This window comes from Trichosurus vulpecula, chromosome 2, assembly GCF_011100635.1.
Source record: "Trichosurus vulpecula isolate mTriVul1 chromosome 2, mTriVul1.pri, whole genome shotgun sequence".
Lineage (NCBI taxonomy): Eukaryota > Metazoa > Chordata > Mammalia > Diprotodontia > Phalangeridae > Trichosurus > Trichosurus vulpecula.
The window spans coordinates 12,279,159-12,299,339 of NC_050574.1; the positions used below are offsets into that span (position 1 = coordinate 12,279,159).

The 20,181-nt window shown below is 43.1% G+C and overlaps 1 protein-coding gene across 1 annotated transcript; it reads right to left on the reverse strand.

Moving 5' to 3' along the window:
• Positions 1-1,401: 1,401 nt before the first annotated feature.
• On the reverse strand, positions 1,402-19,633 carry LOC118836247 (zinc finger protein 260-like). Its single transcript, XM_036743583.1, has 7 exons — positions 19,559-19,633; positions 17,414-17,529; positions 17,265-17,329; positions 16,304-16,419; positions 6,125-6,251; positions 5,848-5,943; positions 1,402-3,608 (listed from the first exon to the last, which is right to left on the reverse strand). The coding sequence occupies exons 1-7, from the start codon at positions 19,631-19,633 to the stop codon at positions 2,116-2,118; spliced, it is 2,088 nt and encodes a 695-aa protein (XP_036599478.1). The 3' UTR covers positions 1,402-2,115.
• Between the last annotated feature and the right edge of the window lie 548 nt (positions 19,634-20,181).

Consider the following 20,181-nt stretch of genomic DNA (forward strand, 5'->3'; position numbering starts at 1 on the left):
TTGTTGTTCCTTTCCCAGAAATACAGAGCTAGAGTATTTGAGGCAGCATTTGACCCATTTTCCTGATTCTGAACCCAGTGCCCTATCTGTTACACTCAGTGACTTCCTCTACCCTGTTCTGAACATAAATTTGAATGAAAAGTAACTAAAGTAACTAAGTCTATGAACTCTACTGTGAGACTTAGAGCCCAAGAAATGTATCATAGCTAGCTTTTTCGTTGCAATTTAATACTTGGAAAGCTTTTTTACAAATCTTGTCTCATTTGTTCCTCATATTAACCCGAAGATGTATTTGCTGTTATTATCCCTATTCTATAGATGGGGAAAATCAGACAGGAAGAGGTTAAGAGCCCAAGTTCACACAGCTAGGAAGTATTCGTCTTGTGGTCTTATGGTTCCAGGCACAGCAAACTATCCACTGCACTGCCTTGTTGAATAAAGAAATCATTGCAGAAAAACATGTCCAAGAAATACAAAAATATTTGTATTTGCTGTTATTATCCCTATTCTATAGATGGGGAAAATCAGACAGGAAAAGGTTAAGAGCCCAAGTTCACACAGCTAGTAAGTATTCGTCTTGTGGTCTTATGGTTCCAGGCACAGCAAACTATCCACTGCACTGCCTTGTTGAATAAAGAAATCATTGCAGAAAAACATGTCCAAGAAATACAAAAATATTTATACAATGACATTTAGTGTCACCAAAAGAATAGGGGGAAACTGAGTACTTATCAATTAGTAAATGGCTAAAGATATTATGGTATATAAATGTTATGGAATATTATTAAAGAGTTGTTGTTGTTGTGTTGTTGTTGTGCTTGTCCTTCATTCTCGAAGAGGACCATGACATCAGGGAAATGATGACATGACTTGCAGTTGACTTGGATTTGAGGGAGGGAGGGCTGTGCAAGGTCACCAGCCTCACTTTCTCCTCCAGAATCATCTGGGTCCAGTGGCCAGATATTCATCAGGATGACCGGAGATGGCCCAGGATACATTAGGAGACCCTGGCCTTTTCAGGCTAACGTCTTTTCAGGTTCTCAGTTTGAATGAGGTAATGTCCATTCAGTGAATAGGCTTCTTTAAGAAGTTAATCAAAGGATGACCCCTTTAATCAAAAACTCAAAAAAAAAAATCAAACTGGGAGGGGAAGACCCTCAGGTCTTCCTTACATTCCTGCCCAAAAGGGAAACAGTTGCTATAGTATTTATATTCCCTCCATGCTAGGAGGGCAGGGATCTATTGTCCAATCAGAGAAGAGAGGAGAGGAGAGGAGAGGGAGAGGCTACTCACATGTTGTGTTTGTCCTTCATTCTTGAAGAGGAGTAATGACAAACAGAATTACAAAGAAAAATTTATTATATATATAGAACTTTTTGAACAGTATGAAATTTGGCATGTCTACCAAAGTCTATACCACAGCAAGAGGCCTTCCCCCACTACTTAGATCCATAAGTTTTACCTCCAGCATGATTTCTCCAATGTATAATCATGCATGAGCTTTACATAAAGAACTTGAGATTGACAAAAGGCATTGCATTTCTCAGGCTTCTTTCCCACATGAACATCCAGATGTCTAGTAATCTCCATCTTCCAGAGATATATATGTCCCCATTGAGCAAATTCATAAGGTTTCTCTCCAGTAGGAATCCTCTGATGTCAAGTAAGAGATGATCTCTGGCTGAAGGCCTTCCCCTATTGAGTCCATATAATACATCTGCCCAGAATGAGTTTTCTGCTGTTAAACAAGCTTAGTATTCCATTTGAAAGCCTTTCCTCATTCATCAGAATAACATTTCTGTCTAATAGGAATTCTCCGAGGGGAAATAGGGGATGATTGCTCTTTGAAGGCTTTACCACATTGATTACATTCCTAAGATTTCTCTACATCTCTGACACAAGAAGACTGCAGTTCTTTTTGGAAAGGCTATTCACATTGATTACTTTCAAAAGGTTTCTCTCCAGTATGTATTCTCTGATGTATAGAAGGAGTGGACTTTTTTTGTGAAAGTCTTTCCATACATAAGTTTTCCCTCCAGTATGGATTCTCTGATGTCGATAAAGAGTGGACATCCATCTGAAAGTCTTTCCATGTTGATTGCATTCATAACATTTCTATCTAGTATGGATTCTCAGATGGCTAGCAAGAGTGGACCTTTTTGTGAAAGTCTTTCCACATTCATTACATTCATAAGGTTTCTCTCCAGTATGAATTCTCTGATGTTCATGAAGACTGTATTTCACACTGAAAGTCTTTCCACATTGATTACATTCATAAGGTTTCTCTCCAGTGTGGATTCTCTGATGTATCAAAAGATTGGAATTCTGTGTGAAAGCCTTTCCACAATGTTTACATACATGTGGTTTCTCTCCAGTGTGGATTCTCAGATGTACAGCAAGACCAGAGTTCTGTCGGAAAGCCTTTCCACACTGATTACATTTATAAGGTTTCTCTCTAGTGTGGATCCTCAGGTGGTTAACAAGATGGGCCCTATATGCAAAAGCCTTTCCACATTGGTTACATTCAAAAGGTTTCTCTCCAGTGTGGATTTTCTGATGTACAGCAAGAGTGGACTTTTTTGTGAAAGTCTTTCCACACTGATTACAAGCATAGGTTTTCTCTCCAGTGTGGATTCTCTGATGATAATAAAGAGTGGACCTTGTTGTGAAAGTCTTTCCACATTGATTACAATCATAAGTTTTCTCTCCAGTGTGGGTTCTCTGATGAAGGTAAAGAGTGGACGTTTGTGTGAAAGTCTTTCCACACTCATTACATTTATAAGGTTTCTCTCCAGTGTGGGTTCTTTGGTGAATATCAAGACTGCATTTTGTTCTAAAAGTCTTTCCACATTGATTACATTCATAAGGTTTCTCTCCAGTGTGGATTTTCTGATGTGTCAGAAGATTGCTTTTCTGTGTGAAAGTCTTTCCACAATAATTACATTCATAAGGTTTCTCTCCAGTGTGGATTTTCTGATGTGTCAAAAGATTGTGGTTCTGTGCAAAAGCCTTTCCACATTGATTACATTTATATGGTTTCTCTCCACTGTGGATTCTCTGATGTTTACCAAGACCGGATCTATTTGTGAAAGCCTGTTTACATAGATTACATTCATAAGGTTTTCCTGTAGTGTGAATTTTATGTTCATTGAGCTTTGAGTTCTGGATCAAGGTCTTCCTACTTTCATTTCCTAAATAAAGCATTCCTCCAGGATAACTTTTCTGATGTCCAATGATGTCTGAACTGAAGCTGAAGGCCATTTCCCATTGATTACCTTGATCCATTTGCACTTCAGGTTTCTCAGAAGAATGCACAAAACCATTCTTTTTAGTAAAACGTTTCCTTTCTTCACTATATTGACAACAGTCATTTCCTGGGGTCATTTTCTCACACTGAATTTGGACTGAATGTTGGCAGAATCCTTTTCTATCTTTATCAAACTCACAGTGACTATTTAGACTTTTCTCTAACTTGATATCCCAGTCACAGATTTCTCTCAAATTGAAGTCACAAGGACCATCCCTCACAAATCTTTGCTGGTGAGATTCTTTTACAAAAATACTCAGCTTTAAAGGAGACGTGTTCACTTCAAACCTGGTCTCTGCATCTGAAGGAAACAAAGAAACATATATATAGACAAACATTGAAAAGATCCTATTCCTTCCATTGGAAGAAAGTAAGCTGACATACTCTATTCCCCCAGTCAAAAAAAGGGGGTTTTCAAACAATGGGCAGAATCAATCAATTGAAAATGCCATGAACTCACATCTGCAAAATGGTTTAATTTATGAAGAACTTCACAATTACATTGGATCCTCACAACAAACTGTGACAGAGGAAGGATTCTTATTACCTTTTACAGCTGAAGCCATGAGCTCAGAATAGCCGAGTGACATGGCCAACATCCCTGTAGGAGACACTAGGACTCAAATCCCAGGTCTGACTGTACTCCATCCCAGCACTACATGGCTTTTCTCCATTTAACTTCCAATGTTCCATTCAAATGACTTTTATTGATCGTTCTTTTTAGTGTGTTGTGCTCAGGAAAGCCGTCTGCTTGTCTATATTGACCAGTTTTCATGCACTATTACTTGGTCATGCTTTGTAAATCTCATGTGCTAAGCAGAGAAATAGGTTTAGACTTTTCACCTGTCATGGATTAGTTTTCAGTATTAAAGTCAACTTTTTTTTACATTCTATTCAGATCCATTGATGTGGTATGCCATTTGCTGCATATATGCTAAAATGGATATTATTTCATCATCTACCATATCTTGGACCATAATGTGATTTTCTTGTTGATCCTTTTTAATCTTATTTTTTCAATTTCCATGTCTAAGATCTCATCAGAACTGCCAACCGTATTTATTTTGTAGAGGCCTAAGATTCTCAGCTTAGCATATGAAATTTACAAAGGATGAGCAAATGATAGTGCTCAAAAATATGAATGATCTGAGGAGTAGTTTAAATGACTAGGGAGTTTCATAACACACTTGTTATTGGTCAAAGAGGTTCTAAAAATAAAAGATCTTGGGAAACACCGCTCAGGAGTCACCATTGTTCGTTGCATTGATCAGGGTTGCTACAGTATAAACTATTCCACTGGTTCTGTTCACTTATCTCTGTATCTGTTAGGTATCCTAGGTTTCTCTGAAACTGTGCCTTTTATCATTTCCTAAGATTAAATTATGTTCTATTACATAATTAAACCATCATTTTATTCAATCATTTCACATCTTTGTTTTCAGTTCTTTGCAACAATAAAAAAAATAGGAGCTATAATTTTGACTTGTGGCTATGAGTCTTCTCCCTCTTTCTTGAATCTCTTTAGTTGACTGGTCTCCTAGTGGTTATCAGTGGATCAGAAGGCATCCAGGTGAGTTGAGCCTGCGAGCACAGTTCTAAACTCTATTGCAGGATGACATCCCTTCATTTCAATGCTATGGGAATCTTTGGTTCAAGGATGTTTCTTATATACAATATGTAGTTGGGCCCTGCTTCCTAATCATTCTACTAGCCCCCTCCATTGTTATGGGTATATTTATGAAATGCACATTTAGTAACAACAATTAATTATGTTTTCTCTATTATATCCTCTTTGTCCCTTCCTCAATCTTTAGAAATAAAAATAGATGGGGGAGAGGGGTAGGATCAATGCTAGTTACTTAGAATAGCCATTTAGAATACTAGTCATTTAATCTTTCATACTTGAAATATCCTCTATGGTAGAAACATTTTCAACCTTGAGGCAGCTGGGTGGCACGGTGGACAGGGCACTGGGCCTGGAGGCGAGAAGTCTTGAGTTCAAATACAGACTTAGATATTTACTACCTCATTGTTACAAAGAATGAGGCAAACAGAGTTAAGTGACTTTCCCAGGGTTGCATAGCTAGTAAGTGTCTGATGCTCCAGGATTTGAACTCAGGAAGATGAGTCTTCTTGCTCCTAGGCCCAGAACTCTATCCACTTGGCCATCATAACAGGTGCTTAAAAAAAGCTTGTTGACTTGAAGGTCTAGGAAAGACCTCATGTGAGATAGCTTCAGCCCTTTTTGGGTGTTTTCAGAAGGTTTCCTTGCCCCAAAATTCTAAACAATGACTTCTTATAAGATCATAGGTTTATCACTAGAAGGAAAGTAAAATGCCCTGGGGTCGAAACTTTTAATTTCACAGATGCAAAAACTGAGTCTCAGAGGTTCAGTGACTTTCCCTGCATCATATTTCTAAAAAGCATTGAAAAAAGAATTCCAAGTCAGGTTTTTCTGCCCTAAGCCTAGTGTTCCCTTCACTACAACACAGATGTTTTTGTTATAACAACCCTCATATACTTGCTTTTGTCTCACTCACCTGGACAGGAGTTCCTTGGGCCTTTTTGATCCAAGATCCATGGTGTTTCCCTGTCCTCAAAATGGGAGAGCAAATCTTCTCTGACAACTGGAATTCCTGTCCATGGGGAATAAAGAAGGGATGAGGATGGAGAGAAACTTAGACTTTTCTCCTCTTTATGTCCCTGTTTATATGAAAGGACCACAGGATGGTTCCCAGGACTATTAATGAGGACTATTAGTGAGGAAGACCCTCCTCTGAGAGCAAATTCGGAATTCCTAGGGGGAGTCGTGCTTACCCAGGGAGAGCAGGTTCTGGGAGTTTTCCAGCATCACTTCCTTGAACAGCTTTTTCTGAGAATGGTCCAAGAGGCACCACTCCTCCTGGGTGAAGTCCACAGCCACATCCTTGAATGTCAGTGACTCCTAACCATCAAAATTCATAAGACTTAGAAATGAAAGAGACTGAAGAAATCATTCAGCCCAGATCTCATCAATGTACAGGAGGAAACTGAAGCACAGAGAAGGGATTTCCTAAAGGTTATATGATTTATGAGTCTTGCACCCAACACTTAAACTCACAGTCATTAAAAACCCAATGGGCAAAGGAGAAAAGCAATTCATCTCTGCAGTTTGAATAAAGTTGACAAATACCATTCTATGTAATTTTTCTCCTTACTGGAATCAGGGAGAACATATGTGTTCTATCAGTGAGGTATAAGAATCTGCAGAGGAGAAAGAGAGAAGATGATGTGAAATCTTTTCCTCATCAGAACTCTATATGTTAAGAAAATCCTCTGAAGCATTTGTGAGAAGCAAGCAAGTACTTTGTATTCTGGGAGTAAAGACATTAGCTGTGATCACCGAAGAGAAAGCAAAGAAAGAGGAATAATCTAGTTAATTTCCTAAAAGTCTGAAAACAAGTCTTATCTACATGAAAACATGAAGAAGATTCTCAAGAGAGAGAAGGTAATTGAAAAGCTGGTTTGTGCTGAGTAGCATGAAATAGTTACCAGTCAAGTGAAGAAGAGTTATTTACAGTTATATCAAGGGCTTGAGGTGACAATGCATAAGACTTATCTCAGCCAAAACATCTCACGTCACTGCTTTATGAATGTTTTAACTTGCCAGATGACAAATATTTATTAGTTTTCATTTTCCATTAGATAGAAATATAGCAACTCTGATGGGGAAAGAAGGGTTCTTTCATTCAGTAAAAATGCAATATTTCATTACCTGGTGTCCGAGATTGAGCTATTCACGAGAAAGACCTTGCCAGTTTGTGAGAAATAAACTAAACATACTCCTAAAACTCAGGGACACTGGAGAACAAGAGCCAGGATAATGAGTGAAGAGGTAGACTGTTGGATTAAATAGAAGAGATTGGTCAGATGTGAAACCGTCTTGATACTAGAGAGTGGTCATCTATTTTTCCAACCTCCTATATGTTGAACACCTTTGGCCGATACTTCTTTATTTGATGCTCTCTCATTTCATTAACTGCCATTTCCATGTTATGAATTATGTGTCATGAATTTCTTTTTCAGAGGTTCTGTTGCTTTGGAACAATTCTCAATCACGTGGATAATACTATCTTTTCACTTTCATCATTTTGATTTCTCCTTTAATACATCTGATTTATATTTTTTTGAAATCCATATTCATTAAATTTCTTTATTTTTAAATTATTTCACATCTGAGTAATTAAAGCATTTATTGCTCTTTTCCCACTTTTTGAGAGTCCCAAGAGTTTACAAACCTTTCCTCTTCACCAGGGTCTCTTGAGTCACAATTCTTTATTGCATGGCATCTATTCATAGTATAGACTCTCGCTAGAGGAAGGTGGTACTTTTATTGATCGATAATTCTTGTCCAATTGATTCTCTAACTTACAACAGAAGCTATTGCAAAACTCTTTCTTCTCAAACTTCCCACATACATTAATTACCTTCATCACCAAGAAGTAAGGCCATGAATTCCAAACTTCCATTCAAGAAAAGAACGCAGCATATACATCTCAGATCACACATCATGGAATCCTTTCTGTCTCCTACCTATGTATACAATCAGCTGCCAAGGCTTAGCTTTCCCACCTTCCAGACATCTTTCAAATCTGAGCCCTCCCCTCCACTCACACAGCAGCCACCTTCATTCAGAACCTCATCACCTCTCCCCCAGATTGGAAGCCTTTGTTCTGGGATGGGCCTGACTCAAGGTGGACCCTAGGAGTTTAGATTCTAGGTGAGAACATCAGACTCTCCCAGGTCAATCAACAGTTCACAGCAGATCTGCTGAGCCAGAGCAGGAAAAGGATATTCAACAAGAACCAACACTGAAAAAGAGGAGAATTGGTTTGGCTCAGTGGAGCTCCCATCAGGCTCTACCATGTTAGCCAAGCATCTGGGCACATCTGGAGCTCTTTGTGGCTGTGGGTCCTCAGGAGACCAGGAAGTAAAATCCACAGCCAGAGCTTTTGTTCCCTGAGTCAGCCCAGACTGAAGGATATCAATACCTGTTTAAGGGAAAACTATCCTACTTTAGAAGTTAAGATTGGCAAAGTGGATTGAGACAGTCTGGGACTAGAGTCAGGAAGATCTGAGTTCAGATCCAGCTTCCAATAATTACTACCAATGTGACACTGGACAAGTTACTTAATCTGTTTCCCACAGTTTCCTTCACAGTAAAATAGAAATAACAACTGTGGTGATCAAGTGAAATGTTATTTGTCAAACCCCCAGCGGAGTGCCTACCACATGACAGGTGCCCTGTAAAGGCCCCTTCCCTTCGCATCCCTTCCTACCACATCCTCCCCATTGGCTGCCCTTCCTCTTGTCTCTCGCCACTGGGCTTCATCTTCCACACTAGAGTCAAAGTAATTTTCCTTAATCATAGATTTGACCATGTGACCACTCTACCCAACCAATTCCAATAGCCCCCTATTGCTTTTAGGATCAAACATCAACATCAACCCCAATGGCTTTTTAAAGAATGTAATCATTTCGAAATATTCCTTTCAAAGCTGTTCAGCTGGTTGGTTTATCTTTCTGCAAGTCCTTCTCTTCCTTCAATAACTTACTTTCTTTTCCATTTGGGGGCCTGGGGGTGGCCCACAACTATCCCGAGGTAAAAGTATCTGGTGATGCCAGGGATAAAATCTTGGATCGGGAGCCAGGAGGATCTGAATTCAAATGTGACCCCAGAAACTTCCTAGCTATGTGATCCTAGGTGAGTCACTTAAGTACTCAACTATGAAATAAAAGTAGTAAGAGCTTCTTTCGATCTCACAGGGTTGTGGCAAAAACTGGCCAAAAATGATTTTTGGGAAATATAACTGACTGAATTCTTTCTGTTATAATAATCCTTAGACTTAAAGCCTGCCTCTCTGATAGGTACAGAAGGTCTCCAGTACCTCCCTTCCCTCCACAACTAAAGGGCTCTCAGTGCTAAGAAGAATTCCAGGAGTAAGACTTTTTTCCTAAATCTGGGCAAAGAAGGCAAGTAGTAGCTTAACAAATTCTAGTTAACTGATAAAGAAATTGTTTATTTGTTTGTTTGGGGGTAGAGGGGGCACGTGCCAGTGTGTGTCAGGTGTCAGGTTCTAATAGATATGCTAAAGGACTTTCAATAGTTTAAGAATACACAGAAACTATGCTTGTGTGTATGAGAGTGTAATCAGTCCATTCCCTCCTCATGGTGTGCGTCACAGTCCAGAGTAGCTATAAAAACCACAGTGTACCTGCCCGGCTGGATCCCATGTTGCTTAGCTGACTGTGGCCAGCAAGGACCCTGAAACTTGGAATACAGAAGGTACCATCTAACTAGGCCCAACCACCTTCCCATCTGCTTATACCTCACTCCCTGCTCCACCTCCTCTCAACAACTGACACTGGCCTCCTGGCTGATCCTTGGTTAAGACCCTCCATGCTCTGAGTCTGTACCTTTCTGCAGACTATCTCTCATGCTTCTCTCTCCTCACCTCCACCCCCAGGGCTTCCTTCAAATCTCAGTTCAAATCTCACCTTCTAAAAAAAAGCTTTTCCTGGTCCTGAAACTGCTGGCTCCTTCCCCTCTCCCCTACCCTGTCTATAGCTGTTACAGACACAGCTGCTTACATGTCGTCTCCCACATCAGACTGGGAGTTCCTTGAAGGCAGGGACAGATTTCTCCTTCCTTTGTATCCACACAAGGTCTGAACAGTGCCTGGTCCTGAGGAGCCACTTTCTAAATGCTTATTGATCTGACCCAAGAAATGGCAAACAGGAGGATTCAGAGACACCTGGGAAGATTTGTGTGAACTGAGGCAGAGTAAGTGGACCAGGGGGACTATTTCTGCTCTGACCTCAACATTGCAAAGGAAAATGGCTGGGGAAGATGTCAGGGCTCTGCTCTGTCCAGGCGGAGGGCAGGTGGGAAGGGCTTTTCCTGGACCTTCAGTTGGTAGGAGAAAGAGCTTTGAGAAAAGAAACACAGGGGAAGGGGTGAATGAGTGTGTGTGCATGTGTGCATGAGGAATGCAAGAAGAGAGCAAAGAAATGGTCTATATGTAACACAGGTTAATGAATGAAGTGAGTTTCTTGGACAGTCAGGTGTGATGAGGGAGAACTCAAAAATCAAAAACAGGAGGGCAGCAAGTTCCCAAGGGTGGGGCAGGGGGTAGGGGGAAGTTATGGCTAGAGCTGAAAAAGAGTTAGTGAAACAGTTCAAAACACAGAAGAAGGCAGGGCAGTGTTGTTACTACTTTCTTCTATTTCGTATGTATGTATGTATGTAGGTATGTATGTGGGTGTGTATTTTTTTCTTAAAGGAAATGATAGGTAAGAGGCATTGGCAGCATCAAAGACAATCTTTCGTATCAGTGGAAATGCCCATCTTTGCCAATGTTAGTCAAGCCCACATAGCACTCACCTGCCAGGGGGGTCTTTGGGGTCCAGGGGCCATTCCCTCGGGCTCCCTGCTTGGGCCAGGTCTTGGTCCTCTTCAGGCTGAGCAGGGGAGGACAGATGGCTTTCCCCTTGCTCCCAGGGCAGGAGGCTGGCCTACAAGGATTCGCAGAGGGTAAGACCCCTCAGGGATTACAAAGCCCCTGGCACTGCCTTCAACCAGAAGAGGAGGGCAGTGTTGTGGACAGGGTGACCACTTCCCACCCTCTTATTCCTTCTCTTCCATCCCCTCCCCTCCCCCGCTGTCCCATAGAGACCCAAGAGGTAGGAAGGTGCTTCACATCCCAGATGGAGGAAACCAGTCAGTCTCCATGACTCCTGAGCCTGAGCTCTCCCTCCCCCAAAGGCTCTAGGTCAGGTCTGGAGGTCAGGCTATGGGACCCCTTGGTATAGCAGGGTATGGTGCCCCATGACACTGGGGACGTGATAGGGAGCCTGGACAGGAAGCAGGGGCCAGGAGCTAGGTCTGGGAGGGAAGTGCACTCCTGGTGGCCCTGGAGAACACTCACTGAGAGCTCTGACAGGAAGAATGAGGCCCCCACACAAGGGCAGCCAGCAGAAATGGGGCGCTGGGCAGGGGCCTGGCTCAGACCCACTTGGCTTGTTCCCGGGAGGAAGGGGGATTTCAGCCCCAAGAGTTCAGGCTCAGGGCTAGTCTGCTCTGGGCAGCTCCTCCCAGACCCAAGAGGCCTACCCTGCACTACCCCTGAGACCCCAGAAGCCTGGCAATTCTAGGACCCAGAGATCTGGGCTCCAAGGAACATACCTTCCCCAGGCAACCTGGAGGAGTGGTCTATGGCAGAGTTTACCTAGAAAAGGCTGGCCACTTGGGAAGCAGAAGAGATGGCAGGGGCCTTAGTGGGGCCAGCCCTCTCTGGGAGGGTCCTCCCAGTGTCAAGAGACCCTCCTTGCCTAGCCCTTGAAGCCCCAGAATCTTTCTTTTCCTCTACTCACACTCAGGGCCAGGACCTCAAAGCCCTGCCTTCCTTTCTGCCCCTAGCCTTGGCCTCCATCCCCTGCACTTCTAAGGCCCTCCCTGTAACCCGGGCCTCCTCCCAGGCTGCTCACCTCTCCCCCGGGGCTCACTTTCCACCTGGGCTACCACCCACCAGGCTTGTTACCCTGGACAGCTCCTGTTCCCTCCCAGCTCTGTCACCTCCCTCCCTAACTGAAAGCAGTAGTACCAGTATTTGGAGATGTTGGCAGTAAATGGGCCTTGGGCAAACTGAGATTCTATGTGATATAGTCTGGAACTGTAAATCCTGACTGGATTGGTTTGTGTTTTTCCTAACTAAGTAATAATATGGTTTCACTTCAGGTCTGACATGTTCCTTTATTAGAATAGTTGTGATATCTGACCTCAGGGAGGTAGACTGATTAGACCTTAATTTAAAATACATGTAAAATTTGCCTCTGAGGAAATATATTTAAACTGGAAGAATGAGAATTGAAAGTGTCATTGGATCAAAAGCACTCTGTCCAGGTCTCTGAATGCATCAGTATGGAATGATTGACAGAAGGATGGACAATGCCCCATGCAAGACAATCCAGAAATGCATTCAACAGGATGATGTCATGTGACTGGCAATAAGTTTCACTTCACGTATTAAATGTGTAATATTGTTTGTGCTGTTATTACCCTTCTAGTTTTGCTTTTATTGTGATTTGGGGGAAATGCTATTAATTTGGAACAGGATACATCGAGGATAATCAAATTGTATACTTGGAAGATTAACTCTTCTTTGGCTCTGAATGGCTGAGGATTGTGAATTAAGTTGTTAGAGAATGTGGGTACTATGTGGAAAAACTTATTTAATTCGGTATATTTTTTTTTGAAATGAATAATAATAACTTACTGTTTGAAAACAGTACAAAAGACCTCATACAATTCTCTTTGTCTGTAAAGTTCATTAAGGACTTCCCAGATGACTTGGAACCTTCTCTTTGGGCAGGGCCTTGAAATTTAACAGCCCTGGGAAAGAAGTTGCTGAAAGAAGGTTGTACAATTCCAAAGAAATGAAGTGGATCCCTGAGTAACTGAGACCTCTTACATGAAATTTTTTTTGATGGGGAGGAGTATATCCAAGCTTGTTTCTACTACAGAAGTGCTTTCTAGGGTAACGGAAATTATGAAAATATGAAAATTATGAAATTGCTCTGGAATAGTCTGTATTAAAGTTACACCTTTGGGCCAATTTAGTCTCAAGAGATCCAACCTTGATTCCAAATAGGGTCTAGTAAAGACAGAATCGGGCATCTAGTATGGACCAGGCAACTAATAGGATCTGAGGATACCAAGAATGGAAAATGATAAGATGTGGAAAGAACTATGTACATTCATGGCCGCTACAGAATGCTGGGACAAGAGTCAGGAAAACACAAGTTCAAATCCAGTCTCAGACATATACTAGCTGTGTGACTCTGGGCAAGTCACTTAACTCTGTTTGCCTCAGTTTCTTCATCTTTAAAATGATCTGGACAAGGAAATAGCAAACCACCCCAGTATCTTTGCCAAGAAAACCTCAAATGAAGTCACAGAGAGTCAGACACAACTGAAACAACTCAACAACAAAAGGATGTAAAAAAATTCATCTCTCTTTTCACAGTGATGACCAATTAGGAACTGAGTGGATGCTGAACAAGGACAGTGTATGAATCTGATGGATTCGTAAAGAAATATAACTCTGACTTAGGAACTCTGATAGATACAATGACCAAGCACAACTCCAGGGGACAAATAATAAAATATGCTATTGACCTCTGGGTAGAGAAAGGACTCAGAGGGCAGAATTAGACAAACACACACACACACGCACACACACACACACACGCACACACACACACACCCCTAGGGTTTTCTTGCCAGAGATACAGGAGTGGTTTGCCATTTCCTTCTGCAGCTCATTTTACAAATGCTGAAACTGAGGCAAACAGGGTGAAGTGACTGGTCCAGGGTCGCACAGCTAGTGAACTCACAATGATGTATCTTCCTGACTCCAGGCCCAGCACTCTAACCACTGCACCACTTACAATGCTGTCACTGTTATCAATTAGTCCTCTGATTGCACTCAGTGTCCTGCTGCATTAGTTGTTACAGCTCTTCCTAAGTTTCATTGAAATGGCCTATTTTTTAAGGCGTATTCGTGTTAACATTCAATGCCTATGCCAAAATTTGTTCAGCCATGGCCCTAATGATATTTCTTAATCTTTTTCACCCCAAATGATGCATTTTACATTGTGACATAATCTTCCATGTTCCAGGTGACCTAGGAAGGAACATTCCTTCTTCAGGGAGGAACTCTACCTGCTGATTTTCTTTCCTTCTTCTATTCTTCCAATTTAGACTCTCATGGATGTCACAAATCTATAAATCACCAGGGGTACCTCATGCTCATTTTCCTAGGCTTCCTGAAGGTCTCCAATTTCTTCTTTTCTAGTTGCTTCCTTGGCCACCCTCATTGCCCTTACAAACAGGATCATCTTGACCTCTGTGGGCCTAACAGCGTATTACAGCTATTTCTCTGGGAGGCTGAATAGCCTCCAGGAGACGGGCCAACAGCTGCCAAGGCACCACTGGAATCTTATTGGGGGTCATAAAACCTCTGTTTTTCCACAGTTGTCCAGTTGCATGAGGTATAGCAAAAGCATGCTTAGATTCAGTATAAATATTAACTCGCTGACTCTCTGTTATCTAAGTTTGGCTCCCTGAGCTGATTTTTTTACACTACAGGTCTAGCTTCTACCATCCCCAAATCTGTAACAACTGTGCAGCTTTAAGGTCTTCTGCAATGTTCTGCCTTGACCCATCCACATAGATTCCTATCTGAATTTTCAAGAGGTGCATTTCAAAGGCAGGCCTAGGCTTAGTAAATAATCATGCTCTAGCCCTTCTCCACTTTCATAGGGCAACAGAGTGGCTGGATTGAGGGTATGGCATCTTTCAAGGATTAATGTGGATCATAGAACAAAGTGTGTTAATAAGTGGTTTATTGTCTTAGAGGTAAATTCTGGGTTTGATGGACTTGCAAAATCGCTTCAGCTGCCACGGCATTCTCAACTAGGTTACATGCCCCTAGGGGAAGTCTTGAGACCCCCGACTTACTATGCAGATCATCAACAGCCAGGCCCGCCAGAAGCAACAGGCTCTGACCATTCTCAATAATAAGCAAAGGGTTTCTAAGTTAGAGCTCCACAATGCGCCCTTTCCCACTTGCAACAAACGGAACCAAAGGGCTTCTCATCATGTGGACTTATGTTTAAGACAGGAAAAGCAATGAGAGCTCCCTTTAACTGTTAAAAGCCTCCCATCTTCCTTACTCCTTTGGAGTGGCTCTGGCCGGTTGGCCTGGAGCATCCTACGGAGGCAAAAGGAGGCACCCGTTGTCTGCTGCATCCAAAGAAGCCCAATTAACTCCTGCTTGTCAGCAGCTTGCTTCATGTTCCCTAAGGCCTATAGTTGGGCCTGAGTTGAACTCTGAAATAGTGAAGCTCCCCCCCCACCCCCCCCTACCACCACCACCCCCACCATGGGAAAAGACCTTACCTCTCCTACCATCCACCCCCACCCTGCACCCCTCATTTATTTTTAGAAACTGCTTTGTTGAGAAAGCAGAGATAAGAACCTATGTCAGTAGACAGACACTGGCAAGGCCCTGTTTATCTAACTGTTCCTCCCTTTTTGCTGAATACCAGTCCCACCCTGTCTTTTCATTCTTTGTTCTCTGTAGCTGGGAAAAGATTCTGCTTTTAGAATGTGAGCTCCAAATCCAGTTAATGGGAAGAGGAGCCAGTAGGGGATGGGGGAACTCTGTGTTAGGGTCTACACAACTTGCTTTGAGCTGAATGCCACCCACCCACACACACACACACACACAGGTGCTGGCATCATCTTGGGCCACAGTGGGGGTGTGTCCTTTCTCATGAGAAAGTAATAAACTCTTTTTTGCCTTTTCTCAAGGACGGTCTCTGTATATTTTTAATGTGAGTAGTGGTCTCTGACCCACACAGGCCAATAAACTTTGTTGGTTCTTATGAGATGCTGAGTGTCCACCCTATTGGAATTCTTGCTGGCAAAATTGCCTAATGTCCATTATCTGCTAAAAAAAAAAAGGTGAAAAGGGATTCCGGATATGGTCCTTATTAGCTTGCTGGGTCTCTGAGCCGATCTAAACACCATCTGCATCCCGCACAAGAGCCACACGATGCTGTGAATGAGTCTAAACTGCGCCTTAAAAGTCGTGAGAAGATTGTGGAAGTCTGGAAAGCCTGCGGATTTCTCGGCCCCAGATATCCTTCCCGGCTACAAGTGCCTGCAGACAAAATCCTGGGTTGGCGGTCAGAGGGACAGAAAAGGCAGCAGATCCTAAATCAGCCACAGAAAACCAGGCAGAGCAGCTTCGGACAGAAGCAACAGTGTCGCCTTCCGGTGCCAAGACGGCAGCGTGGGCAAGGGTGGCCCCGGAGCCCTCCCAAAGTCCCCTCCAAAGAGCCTAGAAGAAAATGCCCCAGAACCGATTGGGGAGCAGGGAAGCAACTTACCAGCTCAGCAGGAAGGGTCTGTGTGACTGCGGTAAACAAGCAGCAGCTGCACAGTTGGGGAGCCTGCTGCACCCGCTCTGCGCCCCGGGGCCATGCACCAGCACAGGTCCCACCCCCTGCAAGCCAGCAACCCCAGACTAGCAGTACAGCAAGGCCTCGCCCCCCAGTGCAGGCCACTAGAGAGGCTCCACCCCCATTGCTGACTTAGTAGCGTCAGTGAGACCCCACCCCCAGGGTTCATCATCAGTGAGACCCCGCCCCCGGGAGAGGGAGGGGCAGCCAGCAGTTGGACCACGCCCCCCCCCCCAGCCCCCAACCCCGCCAGCCAGCAGCAAAGACAGAAAAGATTTGAGAGATATCTGTGACTGATAGTAAGCCGAGCGAAAATAAAAGTATCACTCCCACTTTGATAAAGATTGAAAGGGATTCACAATATTGAATCCTAATTCCGTGTAAGAAAAGGACCTGAGGGAACGACTTTTCTCAGTATGAAAACAGGCAATGTTTACTCAGCAGGCAGACCATGTTCAGTCCCAGGAGGAGCCTCCTGAAATGCAAGGTTAGCAGGGTGAGCAATGGGAAATGGCCTTCAGCTGGAGTTCAGATCTCAAGTAGACAACAGCAAAGTGATGCTGGAGAAGAGCCTTCCAGCTGGAATGAAGGTGGGGAGGCGCTGGGTCAGAAATGAAAGGGTGAATGTGTTCACCAAGTTCACCATTCTAGATGTCAAAGTGGAATGAAAATAAATGCATATAATCTGTTTGGGAAGGAGGTTTGTTTGCAATTCAGATCTTATTAGACATCAGAAGAATTGTACTGGAGAAAAGCCTCATAAGTGGAATTAATGTGGGAAAGCCTGCTGCTACAGATCATTCCTTATTGGCCTCTAGAGAATTCCCACTGGAGAGAAACCTTAGGAATGGAGTTATTGTGGGAAGACTTTCAGTGAGATATGTCTTACTCACATCAGAAGATTCAGAGTGGAGAGAAGCCTGATGAAGGTGCTTGGTGAAGACAAGCTTTTCTCTGGAAGAGGGAGATCATTAGGCATTATAGTATCTGTGCTGGAAAGAAGGCTCCCAAAAGCCATGGTTGTGGGAAGGACTTCACCTGGAGCTACTGGGTGACTGTTCATTGGAGAAACTGTACTGGAGATAAAACTTGGAGATCCACTTAAGGCAGCCTCTTGCTGCAGCATAGATCTCATTCAACATCCAAATTTCATGCTGTGTATGAAGCCCAATAAACAGAATAAATTTCTCTTTGAAATCCTAATGTTTGTCATCACTCTCCAATAATATTCCAAAGCAATTACATCTTATAACTTCTTCCATTCCCTGCTTCATTGGCACTCACTTTATTTTCTGTTCTTTGCCAAGTCCTGGTAAAAACATGTTAGTATATTTTGGACTTGTATTTCTGCAATGATTTCTTTTGGAAGCTGTGGGGCAGAGTGCTGTGCCTGAAGGCACTAGACCTGAAGACCTGAATTCAAATTCGGTCTCTGACACTATGTGACCCTGGGCAAGTCAGGTCACCTATTCCTGCCTGAACATCCCCATCTGTGGAATAGCAGAATAGGGATAATGACAGCACCAACCTCCATGCATGGGAGTGAGAATCAAATGAGACAATGTTCGCTGAAAGCTCTGAAAACAGGACACCTATCACACAAAACATATTTCCATATTAGCCATGTTTCAATACAAAGCAAGAAAAAATGAAAGGGAAAAAAATTATACTTCCATTGCACTCAAAGTTTATCAGTTCTGTCTCTGGAGGCTCATCATGAGCCTTTCGGAACTGTCTTGGATCATTTTACTGATCAGAGAAGCCAAGTCTTTCATCGTTGACCATAATGACAATGTTGTTACTGTGCCCAGTGATTTCCCATTTTCTCTCTTCACTTTGTATCAATTCATTTAGGTCTTGTCACATTTTTCTGAAACTACCCCTCCCTTGTCATTTCTTATAGCACAAAAGTATTCCATCGCAATCATGTGCCACAACTTGTTCAGCCATTCTCTAATTGATAAACAGCCCCTCGATGTTTAATTCATTGCTGCCATAGAAAGAGCTGCTATAGATATTTTTGTCCATGTGGTTGCTTTTCTTCTTTCTTTGATATCTTGGAGATACAGACGTACTAGCACTAGTGCTCACCTGGAGGAAGGAAGGCACTATCTCAAACTTCAGGCTTTCTTTTGGTGCTACTGTTTTCTGAGCTAGTTTTGGGGCTCTCTGCAAGTTTTTGGTACTTCCAAGGTGATGTGATCCTGGGAGAGGTATGGTCATTGCTCTCCTGGTCTGTGCTCTGGTCTTTACTCAGGAAGGGTCCCAGATCCCTGCAGTTACAAGTATTGGCCCTCTCTTTGCCTTAGAAGTGAGACCAGGGCCCCCGTGCCTTGTGACTGACCCCCAGTTCTCCTCTCCATCCTGGAACTGACCCAGAACTGTGGATAGGCAATAGAGCTGCCAATTAGTGCGGGCTGTACCCTGTGCCAGCAAACAGTCCCCTGTAATCTAACTCCCTTCCCATCTCTGGTCTGAGAGCTCCTGAAGCTGCTGCTGCTGCTGGGGCTGCTCTTACTGCCACCCTGGATGTGGACTCCAGGCAAGCTTCCCCCCAATGTCACAAATGTCTCCTGCAGATGTCCTAAGTTTTCTTAGGCTAGAGAAATATTTCACTCTGACCTTTGGTTGGCTCTATCATTCCAAAATCTGACTTGAGACATTATTATAAAGTTGTTTGGAGGGGAGTGTTGGGAGAGTTCATCTAGTTTGCTTCTAATATTCCATCTTCTATTTTATTCTCTTTTTTGAAAGGATTGCAAAACTTGTAGGAGGGGTCCCATGGAAAAGGCTCCCCCAGGTCCAAAGTGCTCTGTGCATTCCTGCCCACTAACATCATAGCCCGTCATCATTCTCTGGTGGGTCTACCTTTAATGATCAGACAGGTGACACACTTAGTTTAAACCATTAAATTACATGGTATAGAATGCAAAGAAGCATCAACATTTCCCCCAAACCTAGTACTTGCTCTCCCACAAATATGTACACTCCCAGTGAGAAGGGTAGACAGGTAAAGGTATCACATATAGCTGCAAAACCACTAAGGTCTTTGAACAGTGCAGTTGTTGGGGCTGCCGCCTGGCCTGCTTCCCACTTGTCTCGGCTTTTCTGGGCTCTGTTCTACGGGGCACCATATGTATAGTCTCTGCTTGACGCTGCTCGCTCTGCTGGACACTGTTTTACCTGACTGATAGCCTCTGTTGGACAGTTGGATGTTGTTCCTCTTGACAGCTCCGTGGGGTATGTGGTGTCTGCCATAGGTTACTCTGTTGGGTAGAACTCTTCTGGTTGTATAAATATTGCAAGGCATGACCTTGCTGGGCTCAGGACTAGAGGGTTCCTTTCTCCTTCCAGCTCCTAGATTCCACTAAAGTCAGAGGATCATAGATTTAAAGTTGCATGGGAATTTAAAGGTCATTAGGTCTAACCCCCTCATTTTTACAAAAGAAAAAACTTCAACATGGAGAGGTTAAAGTAATTTGCCAGCTAGTATCTGAGGCAGAATTTGATCCAGACCTTCCAGACTCCAAGTCCAGGGTCCTATCCATGGTGCCATGTTGTTTTTTTCACTGTAGATCTATTGATTCTTCTTGAGCATAATGGGTTCTATCTCCTCCTTTAGTTTAAGAGTTTTAGAAATAGCTCTTTTTAGCAAAGGCCCTTGACTCAGCCATGGGATCAGAAGGGTGGGGAGTAAGGAAAAGACTGCTCTTGACATTCTTTTTCCTTTGCCAAGTGGCCTGTTCCTTTCCAGAGGTTTGGTTAGAAGACCTATCCCCAGCAGAAAATTCATTGACCCAGGCACC

What these genes read in the sequence shown, in the direction of transcription:
- LOC118836247 (XM_036743583.1), bottom strand. Translation starts at nt 19,633, where the DNA reads ATGGCAGACACCACATACCCCACGGAGCTGTCAAGAGGAACAACATCC. An exon ending in AGACCCTTCCTGCTGAGCTG is followed by an intron (nt 6,252 to 16,303) that starts GTAAGTTGCTTC and finishes TTTGATGGTTAG; the next exon opens with GAGTCACTGACATTCAAGGA. An exon ending in CCCAAGGAACTCCTGTCCAG is followed by an intron (nt 3,609 to 5,847) that starts GTGAGTGAGACA and finishes TGTTTCCTTCAG; the next exon opens with ATGCAGAGACCAGGTTTGAA.